Below are 20,617 nucleotides of genomic sequence, written 5' to 3'. Positions count from 1 at the left end.
AGGCTTTTGTTTATCCACTGACGTGGCCTGGCGCGTCGTCAGTCTGTCTACGACAACAATAATTTTTTTAGCATTTGAAATTTTTTTTGTAATTAAAATAATTATTTGTAAATATGTATATAGTAAATGCCTTTAAAAAAATTGAAATTACTTGTTTTATTTATTCAAAAGTTAGTTTTCAAGTAGCACAAGACATGCGGGAGTTTATATTTTTCTTAAAAAGTGTAAGTTTTGAAATTTTTTTTTAAAATTAATTAGATTTTATAGGAATACAGTTTTACATATCATTTTAAAGAGGAAAGATAGAACTTTCAAGTAAATATAATATCTTATACATAATATTTAACAGTTTTCTAAAAAAAAAATCTGAAAACCAATTAATGTATGCAGACCGGGTTATAAAAACAGCAAATAGCGAGCCAGACTCCAATGTGTTAATATTAAAAGTATGAATAAGCAAATTCTAAAGAGATATCAAACATTATTTTTACCAGTACATAATAAAACCTACTGCTCTCTTAACTGTTATAACTGAGATGTATGTAATATTTCTCAATGATAATTAAATTCATTGTTGATTGTATTTGTAACTTAAATTACTATGCTTAAACTCAGTAGGGGATCTGCTAGAAATTTTGAAATAATTTAACCACCACAGGTTTCTTTTGATGTTCAATTTTTCAATAATCACTTAGGTTTATAACTCAAACTAGTTTAAGTTGTGTGAAACTGTTTAAAATAAAAGAGAATATAAAATACAAAATGCCAGAGATGCTGTAAGCTAGTTCCTAAACAAGTTTACATCAATTCTTATGTATTAAAATAAAAATTCAATAGTAAAAACATTTTTCATTACAAAAACTAAGTAATCAAATTAATTGTTTATCTATTTAACACAACAAACAAAAGCATTTTGCCAATAAGTTTCATTGCTTTGTACGCAATTATATACACGTTTCAAAACTTATTATAATATTTTATTCATATATTAAATGATAAATATCAGACCAAGTCACACGACTGGCTGATGCCACACTATTCTGCCTGTTAAGCAGCCGGAGACTAATAAACAGTGCCGGGGAGAAAATTTTGTACTAACGACTATATCTGCATGACACACATTAGTTCCCAGTTCATACAACTTGACAGCTCCATCTTTAGGAACACATGTAGACAGCTCTGAGCACTCTGGCGAGAATGCCAGCAGCCGCACCCCATATCCAAATGGTGAACATATCAACCTACCGTCTGAAGAGAAACATAGCTCTTTGATAAAACCCCGACCGACATTTGGTTCCTCTATGTAATGGGATAGTCTCGGTATGTTTTGATGAATTTTGTGGTTTTTCGGGACTTTTATTCTGGATCCAGTAGGCCGGGTAGGCCGTAAGCGTGCAGGATTCGGTGGGTTGGATCCAAGAATGACGATAGTTCTAGGAGCGGAGGATGTGCTTGGTTGAGCTTCTTCTTGTCTGGGTACTTGTGCTTGCTCCGGCTCGTTCTCACTGGGCTGAGGACGTCGGTAACGGATGATGATTGATGCTACAGAGTTGTCACTAAGTGCTTCAGACAAGGCACGCCGGGAATTATCCAGTTCCTCCGGTGCTTCAGCTTGGCCTCCACTCGGTCTCGAGGTGGTGGAATGTGGTTGAGGAACTACGACCTCATCACTGCCCATCTGAGCCCTGCCATGTGAAACGTCCGCTAGGGCTAAACCACTTGACATCCTCACGATCCTGAACCTTGTGTGAGGCTCTTGGTCTGGCATCAATATACCACTTCCTCCAACACGCCGGTCTTGTACTCGGTTCCGTTCTCTTCGTGACCTAAAATAAATAAGACCATCCTTATTATGTCTAATAAACTCTTTCAATTAAAATCATTAAATTATAGAGGATGATCATTACAATTACCCAGTACCTCTCAATCAATTTTAATTTAAGTGCTGGATCTTTTCCAAAATGTATAAACCTAGTATGTCAATCTGTCCTAGGTTGTGTAGTAAAAGGGACTTAATTATAAGGGATACTTTAAAGAGGAAATTATTGGCTGTTAAATAAAACAAGAAGAACGACATCATGAATGATAAAACATCTCTTTGGCAAAACACGTATGATAATATAATGCAATTACAAATATTGACATATGAGACCTTTGAACATAAATAGACAATCATTTTTTTTTTACTCAAAAATTTACCTGGTCTCACTGACAGTTACCAGAGTCTACTACACATCAGACAATGTCACCAAAATGTTGCTGTCCCGTACAGGGATGGCATCTGGCTCAGATGTTGGAAAGCATTGTTTGCTATTAGTCAATAGTTTACCTGGCCTCTCTGATGGCGAGCAGCGCCTCCCACACGTCAGTCGATGTCACCACAATGTTGCTGTCCCGTACAGGGATGGCTGCAGGTTCAGCCGCAGGGAAGCCTCGAAATGGAGAGCTGCTGTTACTGCTGAGAGTACTCAATGTGCGCAATCTGCGGTAAGGCCTCTGGCGTGTCTCCATGTCAGTATTCACCACCCTTGCACGAGAGTTTGAGTCAATCACAAACATTCCTTGTATAACATCCCTGTAACATTCAAAGACAACACTGAATGAAACCTTTCCACACTATGCAAATCAAACAAAGTATCCATCATAAAAGTAATCACTAAACAATTTTACAAAACAGGGAATTGTAATACCTGTAGATATTTTAATCTGTAACTTTGAATTTATGACTTAATTTCTACATGATGACAAATCAATTTTACAAAGATGTGCAACCCAAGCTATTTTGTACTTTGAGCTGAGGTATACAATTTTCATAGAGTAAAAATATTCAGACCTTGAGATTTATTGAACCCATACTATCCAGAATTTTAAATGAGTAAACGCATTTTTCTAAAAGGTTTCATAAAATGAACAGGATAATGATTTATCCAAACTACTAATACTCCTGAAATAAAGTTTGGTAGGGTATGATGAAAGTTTGAAAAACTAAAATTAATAGAATTTAGAATAATGTTTAGCTTGATTTATGGTCCAAATTTATCTTTTTATACATCGCAAAAGTTCAATACATACGATACTTTTTGAGATACATTAAAAGAGGTAAAGCTCCATCACAGAAAGTTAAAAAGAGATTTCACCCTGAAAACATAAGACTACAGTCCTATAAAGCTAATGTCTTTAAAATTTCCAATTCCAATGTTTTAGAGATTTAAAGAAATGTACAAAATTACTTTTATTTATTCATAGCTGTAAATAAAAATGACATTTTCTTAGTTAAAAATAAAAACTGTGTTAATTTAAAACATTTGAATGAATGAATGGTTTATTTGTTTTACAAGCAGTTTTGTTTCAAATCATTAGCCTTTAGCTTAAAAAAATAGCATTTAAAATACATTTAATGATTTTGACAAATACAAACCTATGTATATAATTGGAAATGTGAAAAAATTCATATGAGAAGCACAAACTATACTTTATATATAGGCTATATATAAACCAATGCTCAAAGACAAGACAATTTAACTTCTGATTAAGGAAATGGTATAGAAAATTGTATTCTTATACATAACCACTGAGAGTCTGAGTGTGTGTTAATAAATGTCATAGGTTCTGAGGCAGGCAATGAAACATTGTTCATGTTCACAACAGATTTGATCCCTTGCTACCTGTTTATTATAATATAATTTACTTATAGTTCTGAGAACACTAATTGCACATACAAGTCCTTAAACGAAAGATGTGTAAATTTTAACTTCAAGATTTCACAAGTAGAATAGAATAGAATAGAATATATCTTTATTGAAACATATTCTTAGAGAATAGAACAAAGGTCAGTGTTTTATGTCACAATCAGTGTGTGAGTCAGTGTATGTAAATTACAAAGCGCTTGTCCTCCACTGAAGGTACTCCTGGACACTGTAGTATGGATGCTCCAGCAGCCAGCTTCTTAAGGAGGCCTTGAAGTTTCTTCTCTGGAAGCTTTCTTAGGTAGTCAGGTAGATTGTTAAAGAACATGGCTCCTTTATACGATGGTTTTTTTTCTCGAACAGAGTCAGATGATGAGGGTTCAAGGAGGAAGTTGTTTCTATGTCTGGTGTTGTAGGGGTGGATGTCGCCAGTTCTTGCGTGCCCTGTTTTTGTGGCAAATAAGATCGTCTCTAGGATATAGAGTCCTATGATCGTCAGTATTCCTAGATGTCTGAAAGCTGCTCGGCACATGAGTCCATTGGTCCTAATCCACTTATAGTCCTGACAGCCCTTTTTTGTATAACGAGCACCCTTTTAAGATTTCCAATTGTCGTACCTCCCCCAGGCTATCAGTCCATATCTGAGATGACATTCAAAATAGGGAAAGGTATGCTGTCAAAGCTACTTGAGGGCTACTGATTTGTTTTATTCTTCTCACTGCATACAGGCTAACTATTAAGTTTGTGGCAGAGTTTGATTGATGTGAGGTTCCCATGAGAGGTTTTGATCAACAGTTAGACCAAGGTACTTTCCTGATTTAATTGTAGTTATTTCTGGGAGCCCGTCATATTGGTTTGGGTTAGGTGTAAAAGACTAGCTGTTGGGTCTTTGAGTCATTTAAGACTAAATCATTGAGGTGGCAGTATTGCTTAGCCACATTGTATGCAACAAAAGAGTCTATATCTAGCTGAGATTTGTTCTTATTTGCTAAAATCAAAGCTGTGTCGTCAGCATACATTACAATTTTCACAGTGGTTTTTGGAGATAATTTGGGAAGTCATTTGTTAGGAGAATGTACAAGACGGTCCAAGCACGGAGCCTTGAGGTACTCCTCTGCTTACTGGTATTGGCTTGGATTTTACTTTCGTCACAGTGTTTTTCTCCAAGTAAGTAAGTTCTACTACTTGTTCCCTGTTTGCTCAAGTAGCTCTTAAACCAGTCAAGTTCCTTGTCAATGACTCCAAGAGAGTGTAACTTTTTCAGTAATGAGTTCATGGTCAAGGCAGTCAAACGCTTTACTAAAATCCAAAAATATGCTTGTTGCAATTTTTCCTTTTTCCAGATTGTCGATGATTTCTTCAATTAGTTGAGCTATTGCTGTTGAAGTTGATCTGTCTTTTATAAAACCGTGTTTGTCTAGGGGTGAGAAGATCGTGCTGCTTGAGGTGGCTCAGTAGTCTATTTAGTATTACTCGCTCCAGTATTTTAGAAAAAGTAGAGATTAGGGAAATTGGCCTGTAGCTGGTGGCTTCATTTGTTGCTCCACATTTGAATTTTCGGATAGATTTTTGCGAATTTTAGTTCATTTGGAAATATTCCTTGTGAAAGTGATTTATTAATGATGTGAGTCAGTGGGGTGATTATTTCGTGTTTGCACTGTTTGATCAATTTTGATGAGATCTCATCCTCCCCTGCTGATGTTTTTTGCTTTTAAAGAGTCAATGATTTTTCCAATTTCTTGTTTGTTGGTTTCAAAGAAGGCTAGGTTTGGTGTTTGAAGTGTTTGGTTGTTATTGTTTGGTGCTATTACAGGTGTCGATGTTCCATTTCTGAGGAGTGTTCGGTCAGCGACTGTAGCAAAGAAGTAATTTAAATGATTGGCAATAGTTATTGGAGAGTCCAACGATTTCTTCCTCTATTTTAGGCATTCTAGTGGGATTTTTTGAAGATTTTTCTTTTCTTTCATTATTTATTACATTCCACACAGCTTTTGATTTGTTGTCCGACTGTTTCTATGAATGAAGAGTTGCACTGTTTACGAAGAGTTTTTGAGTTTTATATCATAACATTTTTTCCTTCGAGCTGTTTTCTTTTTTGTCATCAGGGTGGCCAGTAATGATTTGTTTATTACAAGTAGATTGTGACTATAAAAATCTTGATTTGCTCAAATTACAATTGTTTTAATAAATATAAGCCTAAATCTGCATGTTTTTATGTATTTGATTTATTACAGAAATAAAAACCCTAATGAATTAATGGTGTTTGGATATCTTTGTGTTGGAAGGAGATAAATTTATTTGAATATTATTATAAAATAAAGATGTCAATTATTATAATAATGTTGAAACAAACCAACATTACCTACTTTGGTTGGTTTCAGAATATCCTAATTTATTTTAGTTCCTACTGCAAATATACCAAAGAACCTAGTAATATGTAGATCAACATTCTAGGGACATTTGTTACTAGTTACTTGGTAGTAAGCCATACTTTGACCAAGATCATTTGTTATAACATTTAACTGAGAAAACACAAATGGGGTTTGGAAATTACAATATGGATGATGAAATTATGTTTGATCTTCGTATGAACCTGATGAGAACATAATAAAAACCCAAAAAGACTCAAGTCTCAAAAGTATAAAAAAAATGTCCTATCATATGAGTATACTTGAAAGGAACATATCTTCAAAGATGGGAAAATATAAAATCTACTTTCATATAAATATAAATGACCATCTCTACCAATCAGCAACAACAACAACATTTCAAATTAGACCATTTTCATGATTAATTTATGGACCAAAATCAATGAAACTGGGTTTTAGAGATTTTAACCCTAGATCAAATAGACCTGCACATATGTTTGACAAATATTAGTATTCATAATTAGGAGAACGAAGCCTTGCCTTTTCTAATATGTTTTTGGTATCAATGAAAAGATGAAACACCAACCCTAAAGTTTTGTCTGGCTCCCGTACTTATTTCGCCCTTAGTGCCCGTTATAAGCAGTTAACCTTTTGTCTCTGCATAGGAAAAATGTTGAGTATCCAGTAAGAATAGCAAGTGAACATCAAATTTCATTTAAAACTTGGAAAATCTGGAAGTAAAACATTTGTAATATTACAAGTGTACGATGACGACTGTTTTTCACTAACACAAAAGTTTGGGTGGTTTAAATGATTTAAAGATGGACACAAAGACATGAGTAATGAACACACACATTGGCAGACCATCCTCATAAAAAACTGATGATAACATTTAAAAGATCGGTAACCTTGTTCGACAAGATCATCGATCAACTATCAAACCAATGGCTGAGCTAACAGGAATCGACAAGGAAAGTATTAGGCATGAAAACGGAACAATTTGTGGAAAAACAAGACATGGATCCTCCACCAGGACAATGCTCCAGCTCACAATGCTTTGTAGTAAGTAAAGACGTCAAACACAACATCTCCATCTTAGATCACTCATCCAACTTGGCCCCTGTGACTGTTTTTGTTCCCTAAAGTCAAGTCAGCTTTGAAAGGAATGAGATTTGAGAGTATTGAACCAATAAAAGAAAAAGCATTAAGCACTGTTACGCACAGTGGAAAATTCCTATAGAGCGGTGTAGAGATCAAGGAGGGGAGTACATTGAAGGGGATAACATCAAATTGTCAATATATGTAAGTGAAATTTGTTTTAAGCCTAAGTCCATTATTTTCTAGCCATACATAGATATAGGGTAGAGGTATTTTGACTTACTGGTTCAGGTTTGCAACAATTAACAATTGGAATTTCCAAGAAGTTGAAAGAAATACATGGACCTGTTAGTGAAGAAAATTATTTTTTTAATACTTTTGCTCTCAGTTGAGATCACTGTATTAGACGGTTTTTAAAACGATTTTCTATTTATTTAAAATTTACATAAAAATAAATATTATTAGAATTTTTGGCATCATTTCTCAATCATCCAAGAAAAAGCCAAATCTTTAGTTTTTTAAGAGAGCTACTGATAGGTGAAATGGAAATCATACCTTGCTACTTAAAATTTTTAGGTTTTACAAGTTCGAAATATCCTTAATTATAATTATTAAAAAAAACAGTAGCAGTCGTGGGACTGCCGATAGAAGTGAAAACGGAACTATTAAGTTGAGAGTAATTAAAACTATATGCAAAAATTATATGACATTTTTTATGTTTTATTTATTAGTTACATATGATGGGTTAAACAAATCATGAACAAAATATAAATACAAAGTGGTTGAAAAAATAATTAATATACAATTATCTTAACAATATCTTAATAAAAACAATAAATGAACATATTTCATAAAATCTAAAATTATTATAACATTTTTTTTAATTTTCCAATTTTAAAATCCACGAAAAAATATTATCAAATAACTAGAAATCTATTTTACCACGCTAGTAAAATAAATCTTATACCGTAATAATACTCATTTCATGATGAAGAGGTTAAATATTAATAAACATAGAATACAAGTGAGTAAACACCGAGTGAACAACAGTGAGTTGAACACCGTTGTAAATAATACAGTTATTGCTACGGATAAAGTATATAATTGCAATAACAATTAAACCCACAATATTTTTAAAACTAATAAATTAGTTAAATTAACTTGGTTCTTTCGTAAAGGTATTTTTATTGCACAATAAACTAATTTATTGAGTTAATACGGTATCAGTGAGCCAATGCGCCTACTACAGTTCCGGCAGAAACGTTCACTCATCACTTCATACGCTACTACAGGCTAAACTAAACTTCCAATAAAAAAAATGATAAATTACAAAAAAAATATTCATCTATTTTCACACAACTTTCTCGCTGACAAATTTTGTCTCACCAAAAAATTAAAAAAAATCCTCGCTTACTACTTTTTTCTTGTCATTGTAAACGCTATGTAAAATGTAAACAATAATCCAAAATTATTTCGAAATTTTTTTAATATTTAAAAATGTAACCAATAGATTGCCAATATTAAGAGCTTTAATTTGACGCATCTTACAGAATTGTACGACATTGGCTTCACTTTTAAATCGCGAGAGAGGAAGCCGTAAAGGTCACTGATTTTCGCAGTCTGTTTTCATACTCCGCCGGGACAGTTTTAACACAGCGAGGCTGACTTTTTCATGCAGGTTAGTAGTCCGCGGCCAAGTCTACGGTTAAAAAACACAGCGAGACTGACTTTTTCATGCAGGTTAGTATCATTAGCATGTCGGTGACACGAACCGAGGATTTTACCCTCTACCAAAACGCTCAACGTGCCTAAAGAAGTTTTCACTTCAAAAAAATGGGGAATCTGTTGAAAGGCGACAGCTGTAATTATTTTTAGATATAGTAATTATTTGGTAACCTTAAAGGATTTGCTAAAAAGTTTTAACAAGCAAAGAAACTGTGAAACCGTACAACTTTGACATTTTGGTCCACCCTGTATACAATCGAAATAAATTAATACTTTTTTTTTTCAAAATAATCAGTGAAATTCTTATTGAAACGAGGTTCAGTTTAATCTAACTTTACATTAGAATATCTTGCAATAATAATGACCCCTACCCCCCTCCCCGTAAGTGCAATTTTTGTGTATTAAAAATTATTTTACCTAATTCTTTGGGGTAGAAATATGGGTGTTTTTGTTAAGACAAAGAAGGTAGATTTCTTGGTTCAACCGCTGTACATTACGGACAGGTGGTCTACCTCACCCTGTGTAATACACATTATTAGGACATGGTTTATACTTTTGTGGATAAAAAAGACTTGCAATTTCTTAAGGTAATTATTTTGAACTTTTTACTTATGGCAATACATATACAGTTAAAATAGATAAATAACTTTGAAACAACAAAGTTTTTGATTTTTTTCTTGAAAACTTCATGCTTTTATATACATTCAGAAATTGAGCAAGAATATTGTAAAGAATAAATTGTATTTAACTAACTGGTCCTCTTCTTCTGTGTTATCCGCTTGGGCTGCACCTCCGCCTGCATCCGGTGGTAATTCCTCCATAAACTCTGGTTGGTATGGTTCCTGGATGTCATGGATACAGGTCCACTCTGAGTTCTCATCATTGCTGATATTGCGACTGAGAGCACACCACCCCTGTGGATGTACCTGCCATTAAACAAACACAGTAGGTTAGAAATTAACATTGGCTGAAACTAAATCAGAAGCATAACTAAATATTCAATTCCAAAATTAATACAAATTTGTTCATACCCTTCCTTGCCGAATTCTGAATATAATTAACGCTTTAGACACCAGCACTCAAGCCAGCCATACTACCCACAACCGCCAAAGCCTACTTTAACATTTAAAAAATGTATTACGTTTAACTATGTACTGTCCTTAGATTTTAAAATGTTTTAGACAATTAGTGATCCCACCGATTTTGAGATACATTCTATAATAAGATTTTTGGTCAACTTCGAGTTATTTACGAGGAAGACGTGATGAGTGAAGGAATGATGAGAAAGTGGATTAGAATGTTCAATGGCAGTCGAACAAATGTGGATAAGAATCGGAACGGTTGGCCTTCTGTCATCACCGATGATCTGGTAAGGGCAGTTGCCGAAAAAATCAGAGAGAACAGACGTTTCACTAAGAAAATGCTACAACAAGTGTTTGAACATCGGTGGAAACTATGTCGAATAATAGTTTAACGTTTGAGCTTTCATATAGAAATAAAATTGAGGTGAAAAAAATTAGTTTTACTTTTTTTACGGTACTTAAGTTTGTGAACACGCCTTGTATATACTATTAAACATATTTAGTTGTATGTTAATTAACAAACCATTAGCTATGATTTTTTTAATGTGGCAATGCCATACAAAATCATATTTTACAAAAAATTTAACTTTGAACTAACAGAATTTTACGGTTTGTAAACATATTTTTGCTACACAGTTGTTATATGTAATACAAAATTTAAGAACTCTATTTTCAAAAACAGTTTACAATTTTTGTTTCTTTTTTTGGAAGGTGTTAATACAGTTAAACCCCAATTAATCAAACTTGAGCCAACTGAAACCTGGACCAACTGAAATGGTTCCATGAATGATAATTTATGTATATAAATAATTAAGTAGTATAATTTATATTTAACAGTAGAACACGTGCCAACACCTTCCCATCTAAATAGAACTGTGTGATGTATCGCTGTGGTGACAGGCTGGGCATACAACACATTCTTGAGATGATTCACTCTCCCCCTACCACAACAACTACCGCTTCCACAAAGAGTATCTCACGTACCTCACGTCACTGCTATTAGTCATCTCCCACACTCCTACCACTATTTCCAAAGAATAATTAACAGAAATCATTTGTACATAATTCATTTCCCCTAGGCACTTATTCTAATTGGTCGTTTTTATATGTAATTGAATTAACCGAAAAATTTTATATCCAAAGTGGCTATACCCCCTTTATTTCGTTTAGCAGAGGTTTTACTGTATTTGGTATATATTACTGTATTACACAAATTACTTTTACAATTGCAAATAGTTTTGTTGATACTTACAGTCTTATATGCTATTGCATTATTAAGTTTTCACTACTAAAAGTTCATAAAGAACTTTCTTTAAAGATAATTCAAATAATAACTGATTTTTAAAATATCTAAGAAAATATTAACATATATAACATTAGCTACTTTGGTATTACAAGGAGGTTACTCTCTCTCTCTCTCTCTCTCTCTCTCTCTCTCTCTCTCTCTCTCTCTCTATCTGCTTGTTATTACTTGATATAAAATTCGTCCAACATGATCTGGTAGAAATATGCTGATTGGAAATGTCCCTGGCCATCAGTGTGGTCTTCGGTGGTGCCTTTGGTGCCACTTTGCACTTCTGACAGCACTAGTCCCTCCCATTGCCCCACCATATTACATGTTACCAACATGTTACTTTCTGGACAACCCTTGTAAATTATAGGCCTTTATATGTCATGTAACAAGTTTGATAAACACTTTTCATATTTAATTTAAAAATGTTATACCAGCGGTCTGAAGAAACTATCAAACATACCACTTTTAACCAATCATAAAACTGATATGACGTGACTTACACACAACTGCCAAATGTCCCCATATACAAAATTAAATTATCTCTTCAGGACTGTGAATGCCATTTCATCCCTCTTTGTTTACAATAAAGGTATTTCCAAACCCTTATATAAGGCCCAGTAAATTGCAAAAAATACATTGTTCGGAAGAACGTAATAAACTCCTTTATAATTTGATGGATCTAAATATAAAAATCTCCTTGAAGATAAAGAGCTAATGCATCGAAAGAATTGTCAAGGTATATTGTGCTGTGGGAATGTCAACGGTTTTAAAAAGAAGTTGGAGGCAATTTCTTTCTCCCACAACGTGCATCTAATCAGTTTGCTTGCTGATCTAGCCATAACTTGGTAACACAAGTTATAACCTTCGTGAAGTGCAGTAAGTTCTTTTTTTAGATAATATACTATTAAGGATTACTTTTAGTAGTGTTGTGAAGTTTTTCATATATAAATAGAAAATAAAAGTTACATGATTTAGTTTTGAAACCATGATTTATTTTTACTGAAAAGTTCATATTTCTTTGTGGGCTCTAGACCTATCTCTCCCAAAATGGAACATTCATTTACCATATTTCTTTACATAAAAACAAAATTTTATAATGATTTGTTTCATTGGTTCTTGTAATTTATATTATATTTTACGTTTTTGGTTATTATTTGTAGAATAGCAATGCTCCAACCTAGACTATTCTACGTGAAATTGTTTAGTTTTGATAAAAATTCCTTTTACTATAAATACAAATATTTATAAACATCAAGTAGGACTACATGTTTCTTATAATGTGGATTATATTTTATATACACATAGGCCAGTAAAAACATATATGTAAATAATGGCTTCATTTCATTAGTTATAAACTGCTTTTTATCTTTCCAAGAAAAGAAGGCTATGTTTAGGTTTAGCATTACATCATAATCTTTTTGATTTTTAACCATATTACAACATATTTTATATGTATTTATTCAAAGATATTCATTATAAAAAAATACGCTATAGAAAAATATGAATAATTTTTTTTAATATCAACAAACATACCATTAGATATTATGCTATATTTAATTTATTACTCATAGTATTTTGATTTTCTACTTATTTTCCATTACCTAATTAGTTTCCTATGTGGAATATATTTTCAATAAAAATATAAAAATTAATTATTGGGTTTGATGCTTGTTTTTGGAGTCTACAAAAAATTTGGGTTTTCACAGTATTTTTATTTATTTTTTTACCCTAAAATGTTATAGCTTTAGTTACAAATACTGTCATTTTAATTTTTTGTAACTTATGCGTTTTTTGTTTTCAAAATGTAAGGCAGAAATTCTGATGTTATTTTTACTGAAAAATTCTTTATCTGCCTATCATTTTACACATTTTGGCTATTTGAAATTTTCTTAAAACATTTATTTTTTCTGCTAAAAAAAGTAAAATCTAAAATGTTGGTAAAACAATATTTTCTAGTTCTCATTCTTCTCATGACAATACAGAGTAAAACAACATTTATAAACATTATTTATATATATAAATAGTAACTGTTTCTAAAACTACAATTCGTAAGAAAAAGATATTATGTGCTACAAGTATAGATTAATCAGTAGTATTTTTACAGATTGTTTAAAAAAAAGGCGTGCAATATTCACAAAATCTAGACCCCATCTAAGAGATTTAGCATGATTGCAGTGCTAGGATTAAAACTACAAATAAAGCTACCTCTAAAAACTCCTTATTATGTACAAAACTCTCCTAATCTTTTTATTACCCACTATGAATATCCTGCTACTCCAAAAACTTTGCAAAGGTCCTTTACGAACAAAGAGCAATAAGAGGTTTCAATCACTGTTTTTCGCCATAATTATAAAACTGAAAATCTAATGTCACAGTTTGATAGTATTATTGTAATGTTTAAAAGCTTTTAGGCTTACTTTGAAATTACAAATAACTTTATAAAAAGTGTAATGCCATAGTTTTACCGACCTGTAATGAAGATACAACTTCTGCGTCATCTCCGTCAGGGAAGTCTGTCACAAATTCAATACGATTGCTCTTCCGTTTGTGTGAGAAAAGATGTGTAAAGCTGGCAGCCACAGGGATTGTGGTCTGTGACAGTTGCATCAGTCGATACATGTTGGGCTGGAACATTTCAATTATATCAGCAAAAAACATATAGCTACATGCATGATATATCCAAGAGTTGTCACACAAACATATTTTCTAAGTGTATTATTAGGGAAGTGATTGAGATTGAAAAACTGACAATTATCAATTTAACAACATAATATATATCGCATCACTTTAACTGACATGTTTGTTTTATGATATTAATTGGCAACCTTAAGTGAAGCCTATCACTTAGGAAACCAGAAACATTTTATTTCTGTCTGACTGTCTGTCTTGACACACGATCTCTCGAAAATGTACCTACATACAGACTTGCAATTTCACATAAAAACATCATTTTCTATATGGGTAACTCTGAGTTTGAGGCAAGAAGAAAATTGCAGAATAAAAACCAAGATGAATCAAGTCACGTGAGATTTTAATAAATTACATATTAACACATGCAGCTTATTTAACACTGCTATGAAACATGAGTCAATGAACAAAACTGTGAATGTATCATGTGGCAAGATATCTCAAGAAAAATAATCTTCTGCAGACTTTAAATTTTTACATGAAACTTCAATTATACATAGACAAGAATAAGTTCTATGATGGTGTATGTCCAACAACTGAATTAGGCTGAGCATCATTAAAGCCCATCACTCAGTAGGCTGACACAAATCCTCTTTGTCTGCCGGGGGATATAAAATGTTCTGTCTGCATGATGTCTGACTGTCTATCTGTATGCATGACATCTCAAGAATGAAATAAGGTATAGACTTTAAATAGCTTTTTACGTTGCATTCAGCCTTAGTGAAGTCTAGTGCGTGAAAAAGTGTGATGTACTACTACCTTGGTTCAGGGTTTTGAATGCTATTGTAGGACAACCAACTATTAAACACTTAAGTTCAAAGAAGAAGTTCTATTTGCAAAACTCTTGCACTTAGGCACACAACAATGTGGTATGATGAAATTTAATGTGAAAGATCAATTTAAATACTTAGCTTATTGTAATCACAAATTTATGAAGTTGGCAATTATCGTGGTAACCAGTACAATGGAATAGCAAGAATGGAGTCAACCTGACATCACGGTTTGTCTGTCTTTCTTATGTGACAGAGTTTGCCCATAAGGTCAATGATAAAAAACAATACAAATTTTTTGATCTTTCACAATATGAACAATATTTTTATGTACATCTGTGGTACATACACCAATTGTTATAAATTAAACCGATAACTACAAGTTAATAAAATTACATCATATCATTAAATTTGTAAGAATGACATATTTCCAACTTTTTAAGTTTTATTTTTTCTACAATCTGCTACTCTACATGAAAGTTAACTTACATGCATATATTATAAAGAAGAGATGAATTAACACCAGTAAACTTCAAAAAGTTTTCAATAAATTAGTACTGTCCGCTTCCTTCCTATCTACCAATAGTTTAAAAATAAATTATACAGGGTGATTCAAAACTAAACGGCAATCTCTCGGGAGCTTATTCTATAGCTAAAAACAAGTAAAAAAGTTCATATAACCATATGCCCGGAAACGCTTCGTTAGCGAGTTACGCCTAGCGAAAGATTTCGCCCGGATTTCAGAACCCTTGGTGAAGTCAGGCCGTATAAAAATGGTAAAGGTAGTTACAAAGATACAAATACGATTGTTTTTTATGTTTTTATATCTGACAAATTTATTAAAATTCGTCCCAGAGCTGTAAATGCAATACTTTCAGAGATATCTTACGTAAAACACAAGAATTGGTGCAAAGAAATAACACATTTTTGTGTTTAACGTAAGATTACTTCCATAAATGTTAAATAAAGGTCATTTTTTTCTTAAACAGATTTGTAGAACATTTAATTCTGAAAAGATTCATGTGAATTACTTAGGAAAAAAATTAATAATAGGTATTGAAATTTAGCTTTATTTAAAAATAAAACAGACGCACAAAAATGCATATTCTTATCTGCATAGAATATTAACTAATGTTTAGGTTGTGAGTAACAGCTGATCATTTATTCAACACTTTTTATCGTCATATTTTCTTTGCAAAGGTTGGCAATATCAGCTGATCAACAATTAAGTTCATGAAGTAATATTTGAATAACCTTTATGGAGGTTTTTGTATTGTGGCGTGTGAAGATTGTATTTTGTGAGATCCTGTGATTATTTGGAAATATTTTATACAAGTGTATAAAATATTTTATTAAATATTTATTTTTAAAATATTTTATTAAATATTTTTATAAAAGTGTATGTAATTATCTTAGTAAATAATGGCAGATAATGTAAATGGTATGTATTCGTTTGAAGAGTATACGGACATGATACTGATTTACGGCAAAGTTAACAAGAATGGTTTAGCTGCAGTTCAGGAATATCGTGATACTTTACCACATTGAAGAACACCTGATCGCAAAACATTTGAAGCTGTGGAGAGACGACTTAGAGAAACTGGTAGCTTTAAACCGAAGCGAATAGATATTGGTCGTCAACGTAGCGCAAGGAACTATAATAATGAACAAGCAATAATAAATGCTGTAGAATTATCACCAACCACAAGCACCAGACGATTATCACGTCAGTTAAATATTTGCCAGTCAAGCGTATGGCGGACACTTCATGAAGCACAGTTGTACCCATTCCATATAACACGTGTTCAAGACTTATTACCGCAAGATCTTAATAAACGGAAGATGTTCTGCCGCTGGTTAAGAAGAAATTGTTTACGACATCAGTATTTTCTTCGGCGTATTCTCGTTACTGATGAATCCTGTTTTACTAGAAATGGAATTGTAAATTTTCGTAATACCCATACTTGGGCGTACGACAACCCACATGAAACTGCGACGAGGCATTTTCAACATAAATTTTCAGTCAATGTATGGCTTGGTGTTCTGGGTGATAATTTGATTGGTCCATTTTTCCTCCCTAATCGACTTAATGGAGTAGCGTACTTAAATTTTTTAAGAACAAACCTGCCTACCCTCTTGGAAGATATTCCTGTTCAAAACAGAATAAATGCATGGTTTATGCACGACGGAGCACCTCCACATTTTTCTAATGATGTGAAAAACTATTTAAATGATACATACGGTAGACAATGGATTGGTCGAAATGGACCAGTAAAATGGCCACCACGTTCTCCTGACCTCACGCCAGCAGACATTTTCTTATGGGGTTGGATGAAGTCAATTGTTTATTCAAAACGGATTAACACCATAGAGGAGTTACGTAATCGCATTACAGAGGCGGCAGAAACTATCAAGAATGCTCCAAACGTTATGAAACGCGCTAGAAAAGAGTGGATTCGTCGTGCGAAAACGTGCATTGCTAACAACGGAGGACACTTTGAGCAACTATTATAGGTGATTATTACAGTTTTATAAAGGTAAATACATTTTATGTTAATGTTCAGTCTAGAATAAATGATCAGCTGTTACTCACAACCTAAACATTAGTTAATATTTTATGCAGATAAGAATATGCATTTTTGTGCGTCTGTTTTATTTTTAAATAAAGCTAAATTTCAATACCTATTATTAATTTTTTTCCTAAGTAATTCACATGAATCTTTTCAGAATTAAATGTTCTACAAATCTGTTTAAGAAAAAAATGACCTTTATTTAACATTTATGGAAGTAATCTTACGTTAAACACAAAAATGTGTTATTTCTTTGCACCAATTCTTGTGTTTTACGTAAGATATCTCTGAAAGTATTGCATTTACAGCTCTGGGACGAATTTTAATAAATTTGTCAGATATAAAAACATAAAAAACAATCGTATTTGTATCTTTGTAACTACCTTTACCATTTTTATACGGCCTGACTTCACCAAGGGTTCTGAAATCCGGGCGAAATCTTTCGCTAGGCGTAACTCGCTAACGAAGCGTTTCCGGGCATATGGTTATATGAACTTTTTTACTTGTTTTTAGCTATAGAATAAGCTCCCGAGAGATTGCCGTTTAGTTTTGAATCACCCTGTATATCTGGTTAGTAGAAAATGAACGTTGTAAGGTATCTGAGATTCTTCAAGTAATACAAACTAATACAGTTTATATGCAATTATCTACAGTACATAATTGAATATATAATTACTTAAATTACAAATTACTTGTTAACAATAGGTCAATGATTAAAAATATTATTGATTCTTGAGGTTCCCCATTACAATTTCTCTTTTTAACTCATAAAAACATTATAGAATAAAACTTCTGATTCACTAAATTATTATATGACACAGAGATTATTACATGTCACAAGGTCTAAAAGGTCTCTTAAGATAGTGTTAAATTAATTATGTTTTACCTTAAATCCTTCAAGATCTTCTCGAAGAGTCTTAAGATCAAGGTCATGTATTAAGATAAGGTAACCTCCTGTTGTGCAGATGATCATTTTCGACCCATCTGGGTTCAGACGTGTACGCATTAATCCATTAGTGTGAAATACCCGTTTGTATAGAAAACCAACTTCTGTGTAGCTGTAAATAAAACAATTTCAAACAAATTAATTTTTAATATTAAAAATACAATAATACTCTTGGTTGTGTTGTGAGGTAAGTGAGAAAATTAAAAACAAATTTTTAATACAATAATTTTCTGTATTCAAAACACGATGTACATCATCAACATTATTTGATACAATAATTACTATAGGGGACATTGGTTAAGATTTTATCATAATACCCCATTAAAATCATGGCGCTAGAACTGGCCATTCATTTTTCCTATGCTGGTAGGCCTATTTTGTCAAGGTTGTTTTAAACTAACAGAATTTGAAAGAAAAATAAATTGCTTTACACAGACGAAAATTTTATAATTTTAGTTTAAAATGTTACGTGTTGCAACTTTTCATTCACTGGTTCCTACCAACAACGTTTAAGTATAGATTATAAAGTTGGCCAAATTATATCAATAAGTAAGAAACTAAAATATTGCATGAAAATAAAAATAAAAGTATATAATATAAAAACTGTTAATTTGAAAAACTCATTACTTTTTCATTGTTCAATAAAATGTGTATGTTAAACATTACCCCGCAATATTAATTATAATAAAGTTCTAGAAATGAATCTTGTACTTGCATAAAACATATTTTTCACTGTAGACAACCATAAAACAAAATCAAAATAAAATTTGAACACTTTAAAAAGTATTTTAAAAAATCTTATAAAACATGTTATTTTTTTGAAAAGATTTATTGGCAATAATTATAATGTCATTTTATACATGAAAATTTTATCTTATGACTGATATAAAACACTTGTTTAATACTTTTGTACAAGTAATAAAGTTGAAATATTCTTACAACATGGTGGTCAACTCCAAACTGACTACCAACTTTTAAGCTTAATATAAATTGCCTAGCAACATTTTTTTGAATTATAAATACTTTTTATAGTTTAACCCTAGAGCTGGTATGAAACGAATTTTCGTCGCCAAAGGCCCGTCCGATTTGGCAACGACGAATATTCGTCGCCAAAGTAGACATGTACAGTTATTGAAATTGTAGGCAATTAAAGGTCATATAAATGATTTTTATTTTATATATTCTGGAAGAGCAATAACTATAGTACCGATTTACTGTTCTTATTTCGATTATTGTCTTCTTTGTTTACCGTAAAACATCGTTTTTTTTTTTTTGAGAGCTGACGTGAACGTAGTACGGGTCAACCACATTGTTGTGAAACTGTAAACAAGTGCCGGGTTTTGTGTTTGAGGTTACGAATCCAATAGTATTTGGTGTTGTTATTATTGTTTTTTTTAGCTGTCTTAGGTTATAGTTTTAGTTGTTCAGTATGGATGAAAACTTTAGAGACGGATCAAATGATCTTAGAGAGCTTGCAGGGCGGAATCTAGTGACGCTGAGTGAAAAATGAAACTTTGTATATATTTTACATATGTAAATAAGGTAAGATTAAAATGTATTATTTTATTTTATTTTTGTTTTAACTGTCATACTTATATAAGTATAAATGCAGTCAAGAGATTATGTTTACCCACGAACAATAATATTTATTTAGAAATGTACGCATTTTTGAAAATAAGTAAATATGGGTGCTTTTTCATACAAAGCCCTGTAACACATACGTTTTGAGGTAAAAGTTACAATAATTATATATTTTTGGAATCAGGAAAAAATTTCGAATAAGTTATCCATTTACGGTTTTGATGAAAAGCTTATTGCTAAGCAGTTACACAACGGAATATTTACAAACAAAATTTCCAAAAAACATTTTTCTTACATTTTATAAAAAAAATAAAAATATGTTTCCATGGAAACAATAAGATATTATTATTACAATGTTCTCCATATAGAGATGTGAATACATTGACATATAATAGTTTATATTTGGACTAACAGTTATGAAATGTGATACATTATAAGAAACGTCTGCGAGGCTGTTAAAATAGAGCCGCCAGTACAGAGTGACACCATTGCCAGCTCTAGGGTTAAACCTGAGTCTCAATATCAAACAAGGAAATTGTTAGAAAAAGTATGAGAAAAGCCAATGTAAAACTAGGAAGTTATCTCAAATAAAATTTCTTGAATAATGAGTAAACAAATTGTTAAAGTTTGTTATGTTAATTTTAGAAAAGATCAATCTTTCTAGAAAAATCCTGATATACTGCAATTACAATTTATTAGTTTAACAATAAAGAATAAACAATTCAGTTGGCCGTGCACAATGACATTAAGGCCCTGATTTGAAAAATTAGTACACAAATTGTACTTTCTAAATAAACATTTCATTTGG

At 32.1% G+C, this 20,617-nt stretch overlaps 1 protein-coding gene across 1 annotated transcript in view; it reads right to left on the bottom strand.

Annotated features, from left to right (window-relative positions):
- Positions 1–434: 434 nt before the first annotated feature.
- Positions 435–20,617, bottom strand: part of LOC124359696 (DDB1- and CUL4-associated factor 10) — a 44,377-nt gene continuing 24,194 nt past the window's right edge. The window contains exons 4-8 of the mRNA XM_046812643.1: positions 18,169–18,340; positions 13,724–13,879; positions 9,632–9,804; positions 2,330–2,575; positions 435–1,826 (exon numbers count right to left, since the gene is read on the bottom strand). Of these exons, the coding sequence (XP_046668599.1) occupies positions 1,013–1,826; positions 2,330–2,575; positions 9,632–9,804; positions 13,724–13,879; positions 18,169–18,340 (1,561 nt within the window). The 3' untranslated portion in view covers positions 435–1,012. The remainder of the gene's footprint in view (positions 1,827–2,329; positions 2,576–9,631; positions 9,805–13,723; positions 13,880–18,168; positions 18,341–20,617) is intronic.

The sequence above is a fragment of the Homalodisca vitripennis genome, chromosome 4 (genome assembly GCF_021130785.1).
Source record: "Homalodisca vitripennis isolate AUS2020 chromosome 4, UT_GWSS_2.1, whole genome shotgun sequence".
In the NCBI taxonomy this organism is placed as follows: domain Eukaryota; kingdom Metazoa; phylum Arthropoda; class Insecta; order Hemiptera; family Cicadellidae; genus Homalodisca; species Homalodisca vitripennis.
The sequence above is the reverse complement of the archived record's forward strand: the minus strand, read 5'-3'. Positions and strand labels throughout refer to the sequence as shown.